Source organism: Perca flavescens, chromosome 6 (assembly GCF_004354835.1).
Source record: "Perca flavescens isolate YP-PL-M2 chromosome 6, PFLA_1.0, whole genome shotgun sequence".
Taxonomy (NCBI): domain Eukaryota; kingdom Metazoa; phylum Chordata; class Actinopteri; order Perciformes; family Percidae; genus Perca; species Perca flavescens.
In genome coordinates, this window is record NC_041336.1 from 24,524,891 (window position 1) to 24,550,029 (window position 25,139).

At 38.9% G+C, this 25,139-nt stretch overlaps 1 protein-coding gene across 4 annotated transcripts in view; it reads left to right on the forward strand.

Moving 5' to 3' along the window:
* The window catches only part of cdkal1 (CDK5 regulatory subunit associated protein 1-like 1), a 280,572-nt gene that overhangs the window by 72,811 nt on the left and 182,622 nt on the right, over window positions 1-25,139 (forward strand). For all 4 annotated transcript variants that reach the window (XM_028580855.1, XM_028580856.1, XM_028580858.1 and 1 more), the window contains exons 5-7: window positions 9,864-9,960; window positions 15,957-16,005; window positions 21,135-21,255. In XM_028580855.1, the coding sequence (XP_028436656.1) occupies window positions 9,864-9,960; window positions 15,957-16,005; window positions 21,135-21,255 (267 nt within the window). The remainder of the gene's footprint in view (window positions 1-9,863; window positions 9,961-15,956; window positions 16,006-21,134; window positions 21,256-25,139) is intronic.

A 25,139-nucleotide genomic window follows, 5' to 3' on the forward strand; every position in this document is an offset into this window, starting at 1 on the left:
TTTTGTATGCAATTATCACACCAGAGGAAACAACAACGTACAGATTTTACTATAACTTGCAAACTTTGCTATTTTTTTCCTTCTCAAAGTAAAGTAATGGACAATCATCAACGATTACCAAAACATAATTTCGGGACGTTATTGTAACAGATTAACAATTCCATGGGGTAAGATTGGTTACTGCTTTGCAGTTACTACTTGTTTGTTTATATATACACCTGGAATGCATCTATCTATCTATCTATCTATCTATCTATCTATCTATCTATCTATCTATCTCTATCTATCTATATATCTATATATATCTATCTATATCTATATATCTGCCCCCTATCACACTATGTTTGAACATCATTTAAACAAAAGTCAAGGACAACACAAGTAAACACAAAATATGAAGGTGTTTATTATTAAAGGAGAAAAAAATCAAAACCATATGGCCCTATAAAACATACTATAACTCTATTCTATCTATATCTATATATATCTATCTATATCTATATATATCTATCTATCTATATATCTATATCTATCTATATCTATCTATATACATATATATCTATCTATCTATATATATATATATATATATATATATATATATATATATATATATCTCAAAATGTTGATCTGCAAAGATTGTTGATGCATTCCAGGTCACTGAGCATGTGCCGTTCCATTTTTTCTAAACCCTTGCTTGTAATAATGTATGACCTTGAAACCAATCATGATTGTTTATGCTTGGACTCATTTTGTGTGAATTCATTCAACCAAAAATGTCCTTTCAAAAGCCTCATTGCTGTCATCCTAGCTGTCATCCTCTTTTTCACACAGGGCCATGATGGTTTGGATTTTTTTTTCCTTTAATGATAAACTCCAAGAATTCCTCTTGTCTCCACTTCTGGTTTAAAATAATTGTACAGATGCACACAAATCTATACATAGACAGTGTATATGCACACATACACACACATCTTTTAACCACACAGGCAGAAAGATGCATGTATACACACACACACACACACACACACGTTTTCAGATTCACACTGAGGTGAAAGGAGTCATGGGGAGTGGCTGTGGCTCTGAATGATAAATGCCTGTGTGTGACCTGACCTGTTTAGTGTCACACTAAAACTGCCACACCAACACACACAACTGCAAACTGTCTGTTCCAAACACTAGCTCTATGTGTGTGTGTTATTACCTGTTTACATTAAATAGAGAAGAAAACTCATATATTCGGTTATTTTGAGGTTGTACCAGAATAGGTTTACATGGTTTAATTTTCAAAAAACACCATATTTTTGTTGTACTGCACACTGCTGCAGATCCTCTTTTAACCCTGTGTGTTCAGGTCTCTGTTTTAGCTACAGAGTGAGGCATCACACTTCTATCCCATCTTTGTTGTGAGTCGCACATGCACAGTAGCTAGGCACTGCGCTACTAGCTAGAAGCTAGCAATGCTAGTGGTTGGCCACCTCGTTCTCAATGGCAAAACACTGCTACAACACACACAAGTTCACCCTAATTTACAAAAGAATGTCCCTTGTCTGCAAGTATTCCATGCAAAGTTGGAAGTGTGCCCTCGTTTAGAAGAAGTCTCCCGGCTAATCATACCTTGTACTGACCAAAGTTTGAGAAACAGCTAGCTGATGTGGTATTAGCTAAAGTGGTTAGCACACACCAAATGTTTCGGCTGATGACGTAGACTGCCCTGCCGATTATAAACCGCTCACCCAGAGACTGAAGGTAGGATACATTCAGAAACCCATATCTCACTCAAAACACCATGGATGATGATGTTTTTCAAATTTGTATGCGTGTGGAAGCACCAGAGACACAAAATAACACCCCAAATCCCAGAAAAATGTTTTTTTCATAATATGGGTGCTTTAATCTGTACATAACAACTTCTTACTGACATTTGTTCTAATAAGCTCATGATTCTATTGTGGAAAACCACTCCTGGTTCCTTTTTAAAGACATTAACCCTATGGTAACAACTTGGTGTGTGTGTGTGTGTGTGTGTGTGTGTGTGTGTGTGTGTGTGTGTGTGTGTGTGTGTGTGTGTGTGTGTGTCCCATCCTAAAATCTTAACCCAGAAGGTGGGTCTCCACAACAGCATCAGGTTGCAGGGTTACTTCCCTATCATTGACCCATAACAGTGTCTCCTGTAGAAAATAGGACTTTGCATTCAAAAAGGAACCCATGGGACTCTTTCCAGGATTCAGCTTTGGGGTTTCCCTCTTTGTGCTTCACTCAAGTGCTCATCTTTAATGCAATTCCTTGCACATATGTGTGTCTGAATGTTTGTTTGGGCCTTTGCCATTGCTCCTGCTTTTTTTATCAGAATTTTCTTCATCATGAACCATTGAAGCGGCAAATACAACTCATTTACAGTAATGCAATATTTATCACTCATTCAACTCGTTTTTACAAGACAGATGTCATCCATTTCACAGAACTGGGCAAGTGTGTGAGGCAGTTTTTAAAAGGCCGTAATCTGAAAGCCTTGCATTTTCTCGGACTTGCCTTTACTAGGCCCATGTCGGCAATTGGTCTGCATCCTATCTCTGATATACCCGAAGGCCATGTGAGCTAGCCATAAACTAGCCATGTTATAGGTGTATTGATTGGTCAACAGATATACAGCCTATAGCCTATATCCTGTAAAACACAGCTGCCACGATGGTAATAATTGTGGAAAACTTAAAAACGTAATACATTATAGATTACTAGTTACTGTTGTTTGAGAGTAATTAATTACAGTATATTATAGTCTCTGATTGTAATGCGTTACTTTTGAGTTCCTTTCACCAAAATAACCACAGAAGTATGACTTGGCAGGCACCTTATGAATTTCACCACGGGATCAACAAAGTCTCATCTTTATCCATTTTAAATAATAATTTATTTATTCATAATATTTTGTATTATTATCTGCAAAGTAACTAAATCTGCAAAGTAACTAAAGTTATAAAATAATTAGTGAAGTGAAACGTAGCCTGCAATATGACTCAATACGACTTGTGGTAGAGTAGTATCAAGTAGGAAAAAATGGAAATGCTCAATTAAATGTACCTCACAATTGAATTGAAGTATGGTATAGTTGCTTTCCACCGCGGATACTTCTTTAAAAAACCCAACCATCACTTAGTGTCGGGTTGAAATGCGCTGTAACGCGAGTAACTAAGATTGTAACGTGTTTATTAGTAATGCGTTATATTACTGCATTAAAGCAAAAAGCAATGCATTACTGTACTCCTGTTACTATCAACACTGGTTACCAAGTGGTTTTGGGCATGGCTATGGTTGTGGTCAAAGATCAATCTCTATCTTTCTGCTGCTAAGTCTTTAAAAATGTAGATTGAAAACAACGTGTGCAACTTGTCTTAGGTGCTTAAGCTGTTCAACTCTGTATTGTCCTAAACATCAATTACCACAACTGACTTTTATGGAGCTTTCATGTAATTATCTTTTATTGATTAAATTAGATGTCCCATCTCTTGGCTTCTCTGTTTCTTACCTTGATTCAGTTTCTTCTGCTTTCAGCTGTTTTTCTCTTTTTAATTTCAGTTTTTCTCCCATTCTGTCTTCCGATGAGAGGTGTGTGTGTGTGTGTGTGTGTGTGTGTGTGTGTGTGTGTGTGTGTGTGTGTGTGTGAGAAAGAGATCCCAGGGGATTCTGCAGCTTTACCTCTCAAACCCCTCTCTTATCCCTCAATCACAATCCTCCTTCACAGCCTCCGAGCTCTCGTCCTCCCCCTTCATTTCCTTTTGAGTTGTCATTCCTCTCCCTCTCCCCACTTGGTGATGAAGATGTGCTCTTTGTTTTTTTCCTTCCTTTTACTCATCGCCAGTTCTCAGTCCCTTGTTTCCTGTTTCTCTCCTGACATATTCCAATCCCCCTCTGTATTTTGTTTTAAAAGAAAAGGTACATGCTGTACATATTTTCTTTTTTTCTTTATGTTCTTATACAAACTTTTTTTTTTACACAGGTACGAATGAGCTTTTAAGCTATCGGCGGCACATTTACAATGATGTTTTCAAAATATTAATATTGATTAATGTGCACTGAAAAAAAACTTAACAAAAAACAATGTATTCCGAGCATATAAAAGGTCACTGCATTTTAACCATGTGGATGTTTTTGTCAATAGGTTTTGCACTAAGAGCATTTGTGACTCTAATCACATTATATTCCAATTACACCGCCCAAGCTAGTAAATGTATCCTCTGTTTATTGTCCCGTGGCTGAATCAGGAAAGCTAGCAGTGGCATTCAGATTTGTCATCATCCTATAAAACCATAACATTTAAGAAGTAGGGATATTAAAGTAGCATACTCATTGCATTACATTAACATACAACACAGAACACAGTGTTTGTCTTTACTCTGTAGCTGTATGTTTCTGGACATCTGAACTGAACTGTAATTCATTGTACACTCGTGGTGCATTAGAAGGTTACTGTTTAAACTGGCTGCTAACATACACTGGGATTAATGAGACATCTTTACTGACTCTCTCTCGGCTCCATCTGTCATGTTTTCCTTTATCTCATCTATCGGCTTTTGTCCTGTTATACACACACCTTCATTTCCTTCCCTCTCTCCCTTTTTACGTGTTTATAAAGATGTTGTTTTGACAGTTTCCTGTCAATCACTCTCATGCATTTGTCCCTCTCCTCCCTTTCTCTCAGCTACATCTCCTAGAGACCCTTGGTATAGTACATTAACAGCTTTTATTTAGTTTAGTTTGTCTCCAGTCATCCCCATTGGCCCAGTTAGCTGTTGTTTTATTTATACGGATGGTATCTTGACAGTTGTTTCAGTAAACTTTGCCAGTACATTTATTCGCAGAGGAGAAACTGCTTTCTCCATCAGAGTAACACAGTGTGTCCTCTCCACAGTGTGTCTGGGCTGTCAGTCAGTGATGGAGATATATCTCCTGTTAGAACAAAATTAATATGGAAAAATTAATAAAACATTACACAAATAAACATATATTATATGTATTTTATGTTTATTTGGAATAAACAGTATATAATTCAGAGTGGATCAAAAGTAAGTAAAAGTACAGTATTGTAATAGATTGTAATAGCCATTGTGGAATTAAAATTGGGACAGTGACCATGTATAAGTAGAAGTTTGTGGAAGTGGATAATATGTGAAGTGGAAGATTAAATACATTTGGTCTCTCTCTCTCTTACTTAATCACACACACGCACACACACACACACACACTCATAGGCACACCAGCTCATATCTTAATTACTGAGGCTTGATGGGTACTTAACCTTGCCCCTTGCTGCTTATGCAAATGCAGAGAGGTCAGGAGTGTGATTGGCTGGCTTGCTGTCAACTCAGCCGGAAAACTGTCAGAGTGCAGATGAGGGAGACAAGGAGACTGAGGAGCAAGGGCAGGGGAAATATGAGAAAGGAAAATGACAGAAAATGTAGGGAAAGTTGGGATGTAATTTTCTGTAGAACCATTTCATTTTTTTTTTTTTTATAATTAATTTAACACTTTTTCTTAACATAGGTTAGAATCACTGAAAAAGGTCATTGTGTTAAGCAACACACAGAGCTAAACACTATGTAGATATCAGTTACACAACCCTTTTCTCATTACTTTTACCAGTATGACCTCATCCTTTAAGCAACATGTTTGTTAAGGAGCATATGGCTAGCTCTGTGTGTAAGCTCCCCCCCCCTATGTAGTTATCTGTATAGGACTGAGGGTGTTTAGCAGCAGGGAGAGTCATTGAGAGGACACACACACATACACAGTTCACAGTCGCTAGACTCTATTGGATGTTTCTCCACCTGACAAAATCTTGTGCTAATTTAGATCAGGTTCCAGGTCTGTGTGCCTTAAATCTCTGCCCTGGTTTCTAGACAACTTCAAAGAAAGGCAATAGGTTTCAGAGATTAGGTGTTTCTATTCTGTTAGTGGTCATCATTAATGGTGACTACAAAAATGGAACATAAAGTAACGGCCCTGTGTTCAGAACAATGTAGTTACTGTTACTGGAAACACCTTGCACACTATGAACACAGTGACACAATTCATCAGTGCATAACAAAAGTAAATTAATTTATTTATATAACACACCACCTATACTATATTAAAAGAATACATGACAAAAGTTGAAGAGGAGGACAAAGCTGGTGATATTTTATAACGTTGACATAGACAGCTTTTTTTTTCGGATGTGAAACATTTATGGCAGTTGTGAGAATATCTGCATTGAGGCTCATTTATGTAATGATGTCACTGCATTTGCGGTTGCAGCTGTGAATGGTGCTATACCAGACTGACATAATCCTCGAAGGAAGGGCCTCTCTTTCACTTCAAGTTTTTGTTGTGAGAAAGTTGAAGAGGCCCTTAAATAGGTCATGCAGTGTGGTACATCTTAATGCCTGGAGTTATTTTAATGTCATATTTACAGCAAGGGACTTCTCCAAGTCAACCTGATCAATGCAGCTGGACATTTAGTCTAGTCTAATTTGACTGATTCACTGTGTCCACTCAGCTGTTAAAAACCAGTATGTACAGCATTTCCTCCCTACCATACATACTTACCACAGAGGTCATACATGTATGCATGGACTGTATTGTACTGTATGCTTTTGCCAATGCCTCCGTGACCATTTGTATATATGTACAGCATGTTCAGAGCATGTGGGTGTTGGGACCCTGTGTGGGTGAGTGTGTGTGGTCTTGAGGCTATGGAGAGCATTAACAGAGTTGACGGGGCCGTAGAGATTTAGGGCGAGATGCCAAGGAAGCCAAGATAACACGTGTGCGTGTGTGTGTGCGTGCGTGCGCGCACACACACACACACACACACACACACACACACACACACACACACACACACACACACACCTCTCTGCTCTCAGGGGGCATCTGCTCTGGTCCGGGTCACTGGCAGCGAGCGCTCGATTGGGCGCAAAAGTATCCCCACAGCAACTGCATCGCATAATCCCCATTCCATCTTATCCCATCCACAAACTGTGTGCGATGTGATTGGCCTGATTCCCCTGGGGCGCTGAGGCGACATCTCAGGCGCTGTCTGCTTACTCGCTGTGTCAGCTATGGCTCTGAGTCTGTAGATGGGGAGCGAGTAGCGCATTAAAGGAACGTTTGGCGCATTTTGGCAAGAGGCGGTGTGAATTATGCAGACGCACCCCTGCTGTGAGTGTGTACTGTGAGTGTCTGTGTATGCAGTGCTGCCAGTGTGAGTCCTTCATGAGGAACAGTGTGGGGAGAATAAGCTACTTTAAGCAGACAATATCCCTTTTTTTGTCTTCCTCTGTCTCACTTGAACTGTCTTGAAAGTTTACATCTATCCACCTTTGATTATTTACTGGTATCTTCATATTCTACTTTCACATCCCTCGATGCCTCTGTCTGTTTTCAAGGTATGTTTACACACCAAGACAGTGGCATGTATTTTATTCGTTACTATATACTTCTATAATAAAGGTAAAAGGTCAGTGGATAAAACCAGTGAATTTACATGGTGAATACAAATTTGCATTTCTGATGATCAGTAGAAGTCCTGTTTGTCTGAATGTGCTGTTTTGTCTGTGGTGAGGCGTCATATCCAACAGGCTTTCTTCTTTCTTCATGTTTCATCTTTTTTGGCATCTTAAGTGATTTGTTGTTAACTGCTCAACACTTGTATGCCAATAAAATAGTTATATTGAGAAATAAATATAAAGTCACTAAAATAACCCTGAATAATACAAACACCTCTGAATAATCAAAATATTTGTAAAAAACAAAACAAAAAAACACTTCATTTCTGCCTTCATCTCTCTTCCCTTCATTCCTCCACTCATCTCTCACCAACTTTCATCTATCCTTCTCTTCCACATTCACATGACAGTGTTAGCTGGCTTTGAATTGAGTTGTCTACCTTCACTTTTCTCTCTCTGTCCTCTCACACACCCCCTCCGCCTCCATCAGTATCTCTTTGTTTTGCTGAAGAATACAAACAGTCTGAATTAAAACACAACTGACAGTTTGCATCCAGTTTCATTGCTCCTCCTCTGTCCTCCTCCCACTATTCCTCCCTCACTTACATGCCCCCCCCCTCCCCCTCTTCCATCCTTCCCTTTCTCTCTTGCTCCAGCTGTCAGGAGGCTTCATTATTAAAGATTCATGGCGGAGTCTGGGCAGCTCTTCCAAAAGCTTTTGTCAGACAGACAGAGTGTCTCAAATCTCACTGCCACTAACTGGAGGTGACATAAAGACTCACATCCAGAGATCCACAGGCGCACAGTCAAACACACACACACTCTCTCATTGTGGTTCGCTTCACTGTTTTACTATCTGTCCAGCCCGTTTAATTAAAATCATCTAGAAAATGGGATTCTTAGTGCTACTTTTCATTTCAAATAATAAGTCATTGTAAAATACCTTAACAGTGATTACTCTCTTTTGCCAATGAACACTTCACGCCGTGCCGAACTGTTCATGAATGTTGTACAATTGACACTCAGCATGGTGTTATAAATCTCTGGTTTTGGCTTCGTTATGTTTTTTTTTTTTTTATCAAAAGTAATGGTGACCTATTTATATATATTTTTTTATTAAATTCATCTGCTGTCCTATGATGTTTTACTGATTGTTTTACCACAGTACTTGTTTTGACACGTTTTCTTTCACTCTCGCCCTTCTATGTGCACACATGGGTGCATGCAATGTATTGCACTATGATTGAACAGTATGTATTAATTACTACAGTATAGTTTAATTACAGTATAGCAGATCTTTTTGCAAAACACATTGTACTAATTAAATTAATATACATATAATTTTGTCCGGCTCCAAGGGGATTACAGAGCCAGGAGAGCGTGCTGTGCTAACTTGGGCCTCTATGCTCAACCATATAGTGGCTGATATCACCTTTCTAATGACCTGTACTGCTGTTATCATGCTTATACGCCAACCAGCTCCTGTGTCACTTGCTGAACTCTCTTTGTTTATTATATTTAAAATTTGACAGGAAACATTGCAAAAAAATGTATTAAAGGGGCATTGTTGTACCCATTAGTATGGCAGTTTTTTTGGTTCATTGTAGTTGGAATTGCAGATATTTGGTTTCTCCCTAACATCCTATCTCCCACAATTTGTTAAAGATGACTTCTTACTTGCTATCCTATGCCCATTTAAAAAATAAAAAATAAAAGTTGTCAATCATAGTAGCCCATCTGTTAACGTTTTTCTTGGCTTTCAGTTTTCAAGTTTACAACACAGCAAAACACTACAAAGTAGAATTTTAGGAATGTAGGATTTTGGGTTGATGGGTGATGATGACATTGTTTGTTGACCAAGACTGCAACCTATTATTTATGAGACATTGTGATGTGAAAAACAACCATTCATATAAATTCAACAGTGGATCAGCACATAAGCTATCTCAATTGTACACAGTAACAGAATTAATGGTTTTCATCTTAACCCAAAATTTAGAAAAATTCCTTCCATACCCCTGCACCATGGGAATTACCTTGAGGACATTCTTCTCATGGACATTTCAGCAGGGAATAGCTTACATACCACCAGGAAAAACAAAAAAGTTCTCTCTGTAGTAGGGACATTCGCAGGCAGTTAACATAGTGTCCCTTTGTCACCCACACCATTACTGCTACCTAATGTGCAACCAACTGGCCTTGTGACACTAAACAGTACACTCCAGAGTGATGTTTCAGGCTAATATCAAATCCAGTCAGCGTAAATAAAAACAAATTGGCTTGGATTGTGCAAACTGGTGGTGGTTGGTGCAAAAATGCCATATTACCTAAAAAATGTAATCTCCTCTTCTCTCTTTTTCTTTGCATTTGTTTGTACAGAAAAGCCCTGGAACAGCAGAAGAAGGTGGTAGTAGCAGGTTGTGTCCCCCAGGCTCAGCCACGGATGGACTACCTCAAAGGACTCAGCATCATTGGGGTATGTGTACGTGTAACACAGGCAGTTTGACCTGTCATCCACCTGGCTGCCAACCTGCTGATTTGGTTGTAGTCTGGCCCTCCTGCAGCTTGGTTGATTAATAGACCTCCCCGAAAGACACGTCCAAGACTGCTAAGATGAACATAGTGGAGAGTAGAAAAGAAGAAATAATTTGTCATGGAAGGAGGTAGAAAAATATGAGAGAGGGGGCGAAGGAGAAAGGAAAAAAAAAAAAAAAAAAAGGAAATGAGAGGAACAACAACATAACAGTGACTGCATGGACACCTGTTTAAGGATCTGCATATGACCCACAGGCCACGTTAATATATATTTTATATATTTAGAATATTTTTAAAAACGACGGAAAAGTGTAACTTGTTGTAACCGGTACCAACAACCTTATCCTCGTATGCGGACCGTTCGCGGAGCAGCTGCTGCTGCAACAATACGCTTCCACTATAATCAATAAAACAAAAAAACACCAGGCATGAGAGCAGCGCGATAGTTGTGCGTATGCGTTACGGAGATCTGCTCTACAAATGTAAAAAAAGGCCTGGCTTCTATTAATGGGATAGATGCAGTGGAGGATGAAGGACAAGCAAGTAATACTAATAACGTACATATTTTTCTGTTTAGGCACAATGGCCGCTGTACTTTTATTGGCCTCCGCTGTCACTGCGTAAAAAAAAGTGCAGAATTAGTTCTGTATATCATAATTATGAGTGAATGAATGAAAATGAAATATCCTGTCATTAAAAAAATCTAATTCAAATGACGTAATAATAGATTATGATGGAGTTTCTACAACCCTTTCCGTCAAAATGATGGAAAACAAAAAAAGTCTAACGCAACTGACACAACTGATAGGACCTGTTGATCATCATTCTTGTTGATTAATCAGAGTTTAGACACCAACATTAACTGTGTCTCTGTAGCAAATCCTTACTAACCTGAGTGCTTATGTGAACAATGTTTTAAAGACAGCTAAGGAATGTCTTCAAGGGTTAATTGTTTTTATTATACAATATGCTGCCACAATTTATTATTGATAAATGCTGAAGACCTCATGGCTTTTGGCCCTCCACATAAACTGGCTTTTCTGTTTCTTTTTCTTTGAAATCGGCATTGGACAGCCTGCCCCTCTAGCTAAATTGCGATTAACATCAGGGGAGTCATAGCCATACGGAGTTTTAACAACAGGAGGGGAGAAAACAACCTTTTAAAGATATGATATGTGTTTCTGATGTTGAGCACTTTGGATACCTGCTGGTTGTTGTAAAGTGCTATATAAATTTTGATTGATTGATTGATCTCTAGGCTGTTACATTTCCGCGCATAACCCTGTGGTGCAGGTATGAATAGATTGTTAGGCAAACTGTGATATTTAATGTTCTGTCTGTTTCACTTCAGTAATCACAGGAGGAAACTAAAAAGATGTGTCAATGGTATCACTATTTAACAGCTAAATACGTATTCCTCATTAAATCATTGATGATGTTTGTAATTTGAGAGTGTGTTTTTCTATCTGCTGCCACTTTCCAGGATCCTTCAAAATCCTCTTGAGTCTTAAGTCTAATACTTACATATTTAAACTGAAAGTTTTGTTTAAGTTTATTTATTTCAAAAAGGGACAGCAGGGCTCCAGACTAACTTTTTGCCTTGGTTGCACTGGTGCGCCTAACTTTTTTTTATTTAGGTGCACCAGCACAAAATTTAGGTGCCCCCAAATTTTTCCTCGCATTGCCGTAACGCTGAATGGCGATACACAATATATAGCTCTGTATTTTTTTACAAAGTGGGCTAAATGTTCAGTTTTAATTCAAAGCCACTTTTCACAAGCTCTTTGATTAAAACAGATTGTGATTAAAATAAAATGCAAAGACAGGGTTTCCTTTACCCGTTTGAAAATATACAGCTGCAACACATGTAAATGAAAGTTATCTAAAATAAATAGCCTAGGATATATATATATATATATATATATATATATATATATATATATATATATATATATATATATATATATATATATATATATAAAAACCAAATATATCTATCCATCCATCCATCCATCCATCCATCCATCCATCCATGCTTTCAACAACAATAACGCCCGGATAGCTCAGTTGGTAAATATAGAGGTTTGACTCCGACCTGCGGCCCTTTCCTACATGTCACCCCCCCTCCACTTTTATGTCTTCAGCTTTCCTATCAAAATAAAGGCCGAAATCTTTAGAAGAAAAAGAACGACCGAAAGACCGAGGGAGTGCGATGGACTGAAGCATATGCTAGGCTACTCAGAGAGTGACGGCTGACTCATTAGCAGCGTTACACCCGTCTTGTGTAGGCTATGAAATGTCTGTATCGTCACTGCGCTGCATTTTTATGAACTATGATCCAGCAGGCTCCGTCTTACACACTATTACTCAACCAACTGAAGTTAGTTGCATTTAATAACTTCTAATGTGTTTTTCACCGTGGCGGCCGCAGTAACAGAGAGTTACCAGCGGAAACACTGGTACCAATAGAGGTTTCCCTCTCATACTTAATATACAGCTGTGTTAATAACAATTAAAAATGTAGACAAATGTCAGCAGTTTGGACCAGCTGCGCTGTGTCTCTCCATGTTGCAGGTGAGCCGGCCGGTGTGTGAGTGAATGGGGGCGGGGCTGTGCGGAGGAGAGATCCAAACACAGGCATGGCGTTCCAGAAGGAATGGGTCATGTAACGCAACATTAAACCATATTCATATAAACGACATCGCTTCGTTAGTGGAGAGGCAGCGGTTGCGAGGACGTTAGGTGCACCGGTGCGACCTAGGAAAAATCTTAGTCGCACCCTTACTAATTTTGGTCGCATTTGCGACCAAATTGGTCGCACTCTTGAGCCCTGGACAGTGTATATTAATGAACATTTCAAAGAAGGTAAATGTACAGGATTATAGCCAAAAGCTAATTTCCATCCTTAGTCCCTGACAGGTTGATGGTCCCTATAAATTAAGTTAAATAAATAAAACAAGTAAAAACATCACAATAAAAAATTACATAAATTACAGATTATCCCAGCTGATAACAACCGGTTTGATTTTGCAGTAGCCACTTTTTAAACTGTATGGAAAATGAGGTGAGAGTTGATAATTCATGTATTGCGCTTGGTATAGAGTTCCAGGTAGTGGTTGCTCTAAAAGAAAAAAATAGCCTGGCCAAATGCACTTTTCCTAAAAGGAACAGTGCAGTTACCTCTGAAGCTTGCTCTGGTTGAGCTGTTTGAGTTGTTATAGGTGAATGTAATGTTTTTGTCAGTTGGATCTTGCAAGCAATTGTGTAAACAACATTTTTTTAGACACCAGTTGTTAGAATATGCATTGTAGTTGAGCAATGAGAGCAATGTGTAATGCAAACATGTCTATACTGCACATAAAAATGCAGTTGGTCATATACTATATGCTTGTATTCACTTGTTCGCTCCATGCTCACAGAGAACCAAGCTTTGCTTTCTAAATCACCACAGAAAACCTTGATCTTTATTTCGCATAATGCTGAATTTATTTGCTTGGTTAATAAACAAACTGCCTCATTGAAAATGGCGATAAATCAAACGGTCCAATATCCAATGTTGATTACTGCCACTGTCTCAAAAATAATGGGTGGGAGGTGTCTCAAATGTTACGTTAAATATCCTTTACTATAAATAATGAATTCCATATAAGAAAACCTGCTGCCATGTAACGTAATTACATTCAAATCAAGTGGCATGTATGTATAATATAATTACATTCAGATAAACAGGCTTGTATATGTTAAAGCCTTCAGGGCGAGGCAGAAACATCTGTGAAGTTTGCCACTGTCAGTCCTTTTATTGTCATGAGTAGATTGGATTATGCCTTGATCTCTCTCACACACACACACACACACACACACACTCTGATGGGCGCATGCATGAACAGGCACACATGGTAGCAAACACAGACGGGGGTATATAAGTATGCACACACTCCCCTTGTGTATCCTTGGTAGTTACAATCAAGCACACAATGATGTTGACAGTTGGTGGGTTATGCAAATTGGATGCAAATAAGCAGTCATAAATTTGTATATAGTAATTGCACTAACGGCTAGATAAGGGGCGTAGTTAAAAAATAAAAGTGCTTCCTGTTGAATTCATTCCGTTTAATTGACCTGTGTGTCAGCTTGTATGTGTATTTCTGTTGTTTTTTTCCTGTATTGAGTTGCTGTGAAATGAATAACAGTGTATTGTGTGTAAGGTACACAGTCAGTCACGCAAGACTACAGTGTTTCCCGTCTCTGAACTGGACATGTCACATCCTGTATCTGGAACACATCACACACACACACACACACACACACACACACACACACACACACACACACACACACACACACACAAAAAGATGAAAAGCATGTGTGTGTGCCTTGGGTGTGGGCTACATTAGTGAATATTGTGAGCCCAGCTTTTTGTTCTTTTTAATGCTTTACCCCAATAACTCATAAGGTGTCTGCACTTCCCACTGCATATAGGGTTATATTATTTTCTTTCTAGTCCTTAATCCCTTAGTCAGACATGTCTCCCACCCATAGGGTTAGATCACCCAGGATAGGCCAGCTGTTAAAACATTTCTTACTACAGGTGCTCTAGAGATAGCCTTTATTAATGTGTATATATGTATGCTTGGTGTAAAGTAGAGTTTTGTCTGCTCTATACATACAGGACCTAAGTGCACCTTTAGGCAAACATACCACTTCCAATGGCAAAATATTGTTTATTTATATTTTGTTTTAAATTATTACCAATTTCTTTTTAAAGAATTATTATTGGAGGAGGCAGTCATTTATTGTAATTTTTGACAAATTACTTTTTTTTTATGGAAGCCAAGATTGACTCAATAGATAAGTGCTTTTATGACAATAAGACGTTTTTGTTACTTCCAGATGGGAGGTTACTGAGCAATAAAAGACCACTTTCAGATTTTTCCTTTTATAAGTATACTTTTTTTTTCTTATCCCAGCAATATTCCATGTGTATGAAGCAGGATTTGATAAGAACATAATTGAAAAGTGAGATCTGAATTAATCTAAATTACTAATATGTGAACAATACCCAACCCTTGCTGTGAGTAGGGACACCCTCTTCTGCTCTGAATGAACCCAGATTGCCCGGCCATTAGAAGAAAATAGGTTTGATCTCAGTGTGTAACATGCATATAACTGCTGCCTACAAGGCACAGTGTGCTTCTGTGTGAGTGTGTCTGAAAGAAGGGTTGCTCTGGGTAATGGGCGTGGAGGCATTGAAAGCGGGTGCCAAGGGCTAGTGCATAGACCATTATGAAGAGGGAAAGTGAGGGAATTAGAGGTGGATGGGATGCTGGTAGGAATCAAAGGAGAGCTATTGGCAGATAATGTTATTTTTCCTTTCCTCTAGTCTTTATCCCTCTCTTCCTTCCCCTCTCTCTTACTCTCCTCCATCTCCTCTCCAGATTATTAGTAGAGAATGTCAAATTTGTAACATCAGTGCTGTTCTCAGTGGAATACCACTAAATAGTATTTTTTTTTTCTTCATGAATTGGTTGTTTTAATCCATTGTAGGCAATAAGTAGAATAACTATTTTGCCTGAACCGAACATGATTCAGTTTCAGTCATTCTCTCATAATCTAAGGATATACTATTGGATTATTCTTACCATTTGTCTGCCACCCTCTCTACCTCTCTGTTTCTCCCTCTTAGTTCTATCTTCAGAGAAATCTATATCACTTAAATCTATATCACTTAATCCTGGCTGGAGATTAATTGGTGTTATTGTATCGGTTTGTACTTACGGTACGGTGTGCATACTGCATATTGTCTTTGTGTATATTTACATGCCCGCCTTGTTTAATAAATGTGGATCAGTAGTGTGTTTGTGTGTTGTCAATATCAGGCTTTGTTTGACTGTGTCAGCATCAATAACCTTTTCCCATGTGCGTCTGTCTGTTTTTCAGGTCCAACAGATTGATCGAGTGGTGGAAGTAGTGGACGAGGCTGTTAAAGGTACACACACACACACACACACACACACACACACACACACACACACACACACACACACACACACACTCATTGTATGGGGGAATAAGCAGAAATGCATTGATCAGTTAATGATTGAGAGTCTTTACATTGTTGGAATAGGAAATGTGAAAAAGGATTTTCAGTAAAGTGGTCGGTCCACTTATTGACAGCTTTCAAAGAATATATCACTTTCCTGTAGAAATGCATATAATCAAATTATGGATTTGGGTTGGCTTTCTGTCTGCTTTTAACATTTTAAAACATTTGATTCTGACTAATTATTGTCAATAATAAAGTCGCAGCTACAGTGTTATTATAAGATTCAGTATTGTTCAAAGTACAAAGATCTACAGAAGTATGTTCATTTTGTTAACATGAGATATTCAAGAAAGATAGAGTTGATGTAATGTCTAAAGGATGGTAAATGTCATGAAACAAAATGCATTCACAACTAATTTTGACAAAATTGCTCAGTATGATTAGCGGTTTGGATTGATGTGTATTTAAATGAGAAGTCATCAGTGTTGCTTTCAGATCGGACTTGCTGTCGGAGTAGCTTGTTAAGTGGTCTTCTCTGTCTTCAGACAGACTCGCATGGCAGTGATTAGTTCATCCATTTAAACTGTTAGTGAACCACCGCACTTTACTGTTTAATGAAGGTCAGGCAGAGTTTACAGTGTGAGTGTGTCCAGTCAAGCTGTCATACACCCCCAGCTGTTCTCTAATAAAGAACAGATTGAGTTTATACTGTGTGTGTGTGTGTGTGTGTGTGTGTGTGAGTGAGTGAGTGAGAGTTACTAGTTTGCACTGCAGGCTTCACTCTAATGAAGGACAGCTGAACAAAGGCTTAATTTTACAATGTGTCATCAACCCGAAGTCTGTCTGGCTATACACACTCACATTTACACATGTTCACTGTGACTTTCCTTCCCCCTTTCTTCTCAATGATTTGTTCATTCTTCCCTTTTTCTTCCCTTTCTGTCTTCTTCCCATTCCTCAGCATCTTTTGATCTCTTTCACTCCTTTCTTCCTCCTCCCTCTGCCTTCTCACTGTCCTCTTCCATCCTTTCTGCCCTTCTCCCCTTCCCTTTTCCTCCCTCCTTTTCCCCCTCCATAGAAACTAATTTCCCCAGTATCATTACAGTTCTTTATGACCTCGTATAAACTGAGAGCTGTTATTTCAGCTCGGAGGCCTGGGCATAAACCTTTAAGCTCTGGGATTTTCCTTTTGTAATGGCTACTAAAATACTTACTAAAATGAACTGCTAATAGACACAGTTCTTTGCTGCACCAAAATTGCTTGCAGGTCTGTTTTCCACATGACAAGAGTGTTGGTATGCCTTTATGAGCTTGTTTCTTGAGGTGTGAGACTATGTATTTCAGTTTGGATCCTGGCTCAAAAAGAACTTAACAACTGTCACTCCATAAAGATACTTCACTACTGTAAAAGTGCTTTTAATCATAGTGCATCTACCTAACATAAAGCTCAAGTTACTACCTATTGTAAATGGCAGGCATTTTTATCCTGTGGTTATCTCAGGTTGGGTTGCTGAGCATGCACACAGTACTATCTTTATACAGCCATACACATTACAACTACTGTCCAGTTTTGTGATGCTTGCCACCCTGTAGCATCTGTGATTTGGTGGGTAATGTTGTTACTGTGGTCACAAGCTTGCTTATCCAAATCGATATTTTTTTTTTTTTTTTTTTTTAACTGTGCCAGATGTTGATTTTCTTGCTAACAACAAACACAACTTTGGCTTTATCTTGCATTCCAAACCCTCTGCCAGATCTATAAAAAATAATGAACGACACCCATGGATGCACATTTTTGCAAGGGCACCTAGCCAGATGGAATGTCAGTTAGTGATGCTCAACAAACAAGGACAAAATTGGTTATTTGAAGTGTGAATTACAGAGAAAAAATCTTTACATTTTTTAAATCAAGAAAAAAACAATATACAGAAGCCCACAAAAAGGCTAGAGTATATGTTTTATTCATGTTTTCACTCTTAAAGGAACGCAGACTTTTACTGAAGTCTGATCTTTGCACCAATAATGTATTACTGCTGTACCCCTTTATTTATAGGGCCATTTTGATGTATTTGTTTCTTTATTGGCCTCCTAACATTGATCTTCTCTCACTGAAAGGATAGCCTGGGATGATACCATTTCACCTGATATTCTTTTATCTGTTAGATTTTGTGTGTGTGTGTGTGTGTGTGTGTGTGTGTGTGTGTGTGTGTGTGTGTGTGTGACATAGAATCAGGGCAGAAAAGGTTAGACAGGCTAATGTATCTACTTAGCTACAGATCAGAGGCTATAGGACATCCATATAACCTCCTGGTCCTTATTTCAGCAGGATAAACAAACTGTTTGCCTTTATCAATGCTGAACAAATAAAGCATGAGTATAAACACATGGCTGAATAAAAAGATACAGTTAGGAGGAGAGGAAATAAAGAGCAGGTACAAAGAAAGAGGTTGATGCATTCATATATATTTTAAGTCATCTGAAGGAAATCTGAAAGTTGTCTTTTAATGCTCCGTAACCTCCCATCTGGAAGTGACAAAAACGTCTTATTGTCAAGCATCAAAGCCTCATCTAATATATATGAGATATTTCCTATCAAAATTGATTCGACTGACATTTGACAAGAAAGCAAACTACTTTTTCAAGGACAGTCAAACATATCAATAACCTGTTATATCAAGGGGATAAATGACAAGCATTCCACCCCTCCTATCCTCCTCCTCTGCCTCTGTTGTCCCTTCTTTCCAATGTGCTCCTGTCCCCGATCTTGCCTGCTGCTTTACAATCAAACCAGGGAGCACAACAAGACCCACCACTTATAAGGCACCAGACAAAGGTCAACAGGTCAATCTTGTACCTCCCTACATCTCTGATCCAACCATCCATCTGGCTATCCTGTACATATTTCATCTGTGATGTGTTTTTTTCTATCATCATCCAACCATCCATCCATCCTTGCCTTCCCTCCCTCTTTTTCTCTAGCATGTTATAATGGGCTGTTACGAGTAGAGAGAAGGATTTATGTTGGTTTGTATTTATGAAGGAGAGAGAAGAACAAAGGAGAGAGAGATTGGGAAAAAAACACAAGGGAAAAGAGAAGGAGGCAGTCAGTAGCTAGAAAATGTGGTATAGGTTGATTTGTGTCTTTGTGTCTATGCAGGGTTGCCCATCACAGTTGACCTCTCTAAACTCTGTAATTGAGATGACAAATAGGGCAGCATTCTTCGGTTTTCTTCAGTTACTCTAGTTAGCTATTTTATCTCTTGCTTCCCATTCGTGGTTCCCTAGGCCCTGAAATTGAGTTTGACTTTGGGTACATTCCTGGAGTGATTCCATGCTGGTTGTGAGATTATTTCTTGAGTCTTGGGTGGCAGTCACATTGACAGGGGTCCTGTGCAGTTTTAGAGACAAGAAAAGAATAAGTGGGGAATGACAGTTTCCAAGTTTTAGAAAAAGGGACAATCTCATAATTTGGAGAAACATCTGGAAATCCAGCACCACACTGGTAATTGCTCTCTCCTGACAAGTCTGTGTAGGCAATTAGGTATTGGTAACTTTATTTTCCCTCAGCTAAAAACCACCAAAAACAAATTTATAATGTCAACAATCTGGGGAAAAAAAATAAAATCAACTTACAATTTACTGCAATCCTTCCCAGGCCTGAGCTAAAAGCTAAATTACTGGCATGCCTTTTATTTTGCCAGTGAAGCTGCACATCTCCAACATGTGAATTTCAAAGTCCATTACTGAACCTCAACATTCAAGCCAAAATGGTTAAGCTCATTCTGTGATAGTCTGCCACTTTGTGCTTTGGAAAAAAGTAAAGTACTTGTTAGACTGTATAATTTTGTTATTATTTACAGCAGATATGTTAAGTTAACATGCCCATTTATTTCTGAAATCAACTGTACAATGTTTTTGCTTTAAAAAAAAAAAAATCTTTACACTTATTTTAAATCCATGTTTTATGACCAAAGTGGAGACACAGATAGCTACCTAGAAGAAAGCATGGCTGATTGTGCTTTAAGTCCCAGCTGTTTTCCACGAGGGAAGTTTTCTAATTTCCTTGCTTATAGTGGGATATTACAACCAGTCACGCCTCACCGATTGGCTTGTTGTCCTCCTCTGGGGCAGATAGTCATTTTTATCTACCAATTGATAGCTGTGCATCCTGCCCTGAGCCCACCCTCCCAGGAGACCCATGTAAAGCGGATGAAAACAGGAAGACCATTCCATCCCTCAACGCCTCCATCTCGCACACCCTCTTGCTTGTAGCCTATTAGATAGTTTGAGAGGAAAGACTACTGAATCCCATTTCTGCACACCAACGACTGGACATCACTTGCTATTAGCTATTTGACTCAGCTATGGATTTTCTAAGTTCTACTAAGTGATAGTAGTTTTAGAGTTGTTACAGTGTGCAGTTGGTAAGAGATCTGAGTAAAATAGCTGTCTTTATTTTTTGAAGATTCCCTTGTTCCTGCCTGTCCCGCATTGTTTCTGCCCGTATTAACTATCTTGGTTATATCAGTGGAGTTTACTTCAGCAAGAATATCATGTTCTTGGCCTACTTCCCACTTTGTGTATTGACATTCGTCCTTAATTGATTTAAAGTGCACATGATACCAGAGGTTTGCCTATTATGCAATTTCCTGCACAGCTAGACCTGCTAATTTACTGTATGTCTCCCTTGACCATACCTTTACCACATTGTTTTTTCCACAATTAAAAGCTCGCTTTCTGTTTGGTATTGTTGTTGAAGGTTGTACGTAAATGTGGTTGTGTATGTGAGCGTGTGTCTACTGTACGTTTTAAGTGTGTGTTATGGAGACAGACTAAAGAGAGAGGAAGTGATGCAACCAGCCAAACGGTGAACGTAACTCTATTTTCCTTTATCATTTTTATCCAACTAATATTTAAGTTGAATGGGAAAATTTTTAACATGGAAGTGCCTACAGTACATCTGCGCACCCATCCACACATAGGTCTGCACCTTTTCCTGCACAGGGAAAAGGTGACACTGGTAGTTCTGTCTGAAAAGGTGTATGTATTGAAGTGATGTTTGTTGTTTTCAGGCCACTCCGTTCGTCTGTTGGGTCAGAAGAAAGATGGAGGCCGGCGGCTCGGAGGAGCTAGACTGGACCTGCCCAAGATCAGGAAGAACCCTCTTATTGAAATCATCTCTATTAACACTGGGTAGGATACAGACACACAAACAGAGAACATGACTCATAAAATATTCACCCTTAACTGTGAATTCAATTGCACTGCTTCGCTGCCTTGCGGTTTATGGTGTGTGCGCTCTTGCTCTCTTTGTACAACCACTTAAATAGAGCCCCTCTGTGCTTCTAATTTTATCAATTCACATGGTTTGCTTGGGGGGTGTAGTAGAGTGTGTGTGTGTGTGCGCGCGCGCATATAGTGCTATTTGTTCTTTAAATGTAATACATACCCAACAGCTGTCTAGTCTTTTGTCTCAGCTTCCATTTGACATATGAAAGGTAATAGCTGTGATGTTATGTATTATCCTGTTACTATTCTTTGTTATGTCACTGGCAGCGAGTTTGTTTAAGAATACTTCTGTTGTGTTTGGTAGATGCACAAGCACAACCACTCACACCCACATGTGCACCCATATTTTTATGGGCTAATTTCATGTTGTTTACAGATCTGTATGTCTCTACTAACCCATGTGCTGTATTCTCAGTGGGCTAGTTAAAAGGGTTACGACAGACTTATTCCACTGTGCCTGTGACTGTGTACCTGTGGGCCTCCACTAATGATAATCCATCAGTCATCCTCCTGCACATCTTCAATGTCTGTAATGTAATGGCCTGATTTAAAAAGCAAGGAAGTAAATAACTCGTAGACGCAACACTAGTGTTCAATATGACTTAAGCTTTCTTGATTTAAATAAATATTTTTGTTCTCACACTGAGTTGGTTAAGCTTTTTAACAAGCTGTCAAGAAAACAAGCTTCAGTTGTTGCTAATGACCATCTCAAAGTTCTAGACATTGCATGATCATACATCATATTTTTATTTGATTGAAAGTGTTATAAGTACATTTGTTACTGTCTGTAAAGGGGTTTCAACAGTTAACTGGAATTTCCATCAGTCTCCTTAAACCATCTGGGCTAATTGCAGCAACATTCTTGTCTATGTAAAATATTGACCCACCAACAAGAAGGCTGTGACTTATTCTCAGGTCCTGACCTATTATTTATTACTGTAAGCATTGTTATGGTTATTTTTAGAGATGCACCGATTACAATTTTCTAGGCCAATTCCGATTTCCGATTTTTCATTGAGTTTGAGCTGCCGATACCGATTTTAGCCGATTCAGATAAAAAAAATTCTAACCACTTTACAGCACACACAAATATTTATTTTCTATCTTTTCTTTAAAAGAACATTTTACATTTTGCATAGAACCTAAAACATTTTTTGCACAGATAATCAATCGCTATAAAATAGAACTATATAAATTACTAGCGGAAACCCTGCAGGGCTCGAGAGTGCGACCAATTTGGTCGCAAATGCGACCAAAATTAGTAAGGGTGCGACTAAGATTTTTCCTAGGTCGCACCGGTGCACCTAACGTCCTCGCAACAGCTGCCTCTCCGCTAACGAAGCAATGTCGTTGATATGAATATGGTTTAATGTTGCATGACCCATTCCTTCTGTAAAGCCATGCCTGTGTTTGGATCTCTCCTCCGCACAGCCCCGCCCCATTCACTCACACACCGGCCGGCTCACCTGCAACATGGAGAGACACAGCGCCGCTGGTCCAAACTCCCGACATTTGTCTACATTTTTAATTGTTATTAACACAGCTGTATATTAAGTATGAGAGGGAAACCTGTATTGGTACCAGTCTTTCCGCTGGTAATTGTTTGTTATTGTGGCCGCCACGGCGAAAAACACATTAGAAGTTATTAAATGCAACTAACTTTGGTTCGTTGAGTAATGGCGTTTAAGACGGAGCCTGCTGGATCATAGTTCATAAAAATGCAGCGCAGTGACGATACAGACATTTCATAGCCTACACAAGACGGGTGTAACGCCGCTAATGAGACCCTGTTTACACGTACATGGTTATTTTTACAAATAAATGGAGAATTTGCCTCTGAAAACGAGTCTTTCTAAAAGCTCCGGCCAGTAAACTGAGACAAATGGAGGTTTAGGCAGCCGAGAGAGAGAAAGAGGACGTGATTGGTTGCTGCTGTTGCTATTTTTGGGATTCTGATTGGCTAACGTGGGCTTGAGCTTCTCGTTACGCTGCCACCTACAGGTCTGGCATGCTCTTGACGGCATTGAAGGCATATATACACGGGTACATATAAACAAACACTTTTCTGAAAACGAAGAGGTTGAAATGTCCGCTTATGAAAATAGCCGGCCACGTGTAAACGTAGCATGAGTCAGCCGTCTCTCTCGGAGTAGCATATGCTTCAGTCTTTCGCACTCCCCCTGTCTTTCGGTCGTTATTTTATTTATTTATTTATTTTTTTTTTTTTAAAGATTTCGGCCTTTATTTTGATAGGAAAGCTGAAGACATGAAAGGGGAGAGAAAGGGGGGGATGACATGTAGGAAAGGGCCGCAGGTCGGAGTCAAACCTCTGTATTTACCAACTGAGCTATCCGGGCGTCCTCTTTCTCTTTTTTTATTGTTGTTGAAAACAAGTGAAGGAGCTATATATATATATATATATATATATATATACACTTATTTTTTTATATATCCTAGGCTATTTATTTCAGATAATTTCATTTACATGTGTTGCAGCTGTATATTTTCAAACTGGTAAAGGAAACCCTGTCTTTGCATTTTATTTTAATCACAATCTGTTTTAATCAAAGAGCTTGTGAAAAGTGGCTTTGACTTAAAACTGAACATTTAGCCCACTTTGTAAAAAAAAAAAAAAAAAAAATACAGAGCTCTATATTGTGTATCGCCATTCAGTGTTCAAGGCGATGCGAGGAAAATTTGGGTGCACCTAAATTTTGTGCTGGTGCACCTAAATAAAAAAAAGTTAGGCGCACCAGTGCAACCAAGGCAAAAAGTTAGTCTGGAGCCCTGCCCTGCGTGTGCATGTGTGATGCTGATGTTGTGCCATGTTAATCATGCGGTGTCCGAGTGCATTTGACCGGCATAAAATCGGCATATGTCAGACTGACCGGCCAGTCGCCGGTCATGGCAGATCAAGTGAAAATTGTCCAATTCCGGTCACCAGCCGGTCAATTGGGGGATCTAGTTATTTTGGGTGTGATAATGATGCAGTGGATACATTATGATGCTGTGTGGTGACCGCATCACCTACTTCACATTATCACAATACATGTCATCAATTTACATTTTTGTACTTGTTATAGGGGGACCTTTGGCTTCAAAAACAAGGATTGCAAACAATCAGGTAGTCTATTATAAGCAAAAAACTAGCTCCCACATTATATTTTTGTCTACATTAAATGTTAAACAGTATGTCAGGATTTTTTTTCTAAACGCATGATATTCCCAGCCTTATTTCAGAGATTCAATCAATTAAAAAAAAAAATCCAGTGAGTGTTTTCCTAAAGAGTTGACATTGCCCTAGATGTTTGTGGTCTGCACAGCTCAGTGGTCTTTATTCTTGACTAAAGCTTCTTAGACGACACTAAATCTAATACGTCTAGAAAAACTGTAAATCCAGCTGTTTCAGCCTTAATTTATCAGATAAACTGGCACTTCTGTTCAGCACCAACTGTGGCATGTTTAAAAGGCAAAATGGGAATTTTGTGACCAAAAGAAAATGCAACCTTTTGCTATAACTGCCACAGTGTACTCAGGTTGGCCAGCACTTGCCAGTATTCATTCACTTCTCCCCTGTTAACCATTGCCTTAGATGGCCACCAGTGTCATAGTAGATAACAGATGCAGACACACTATTTGTGGATCTTTCACAGCCTCTGTGTATCATTTTGATAATTGTTGGTAATTTGATCTCAATCCTTCGCAGTTCCTCTTTTCACTCTGCATTTGCCACTACCAAATCACAACTACAGTGTGAATACCTACCTTGATTTCTTGCTTTATGTGCT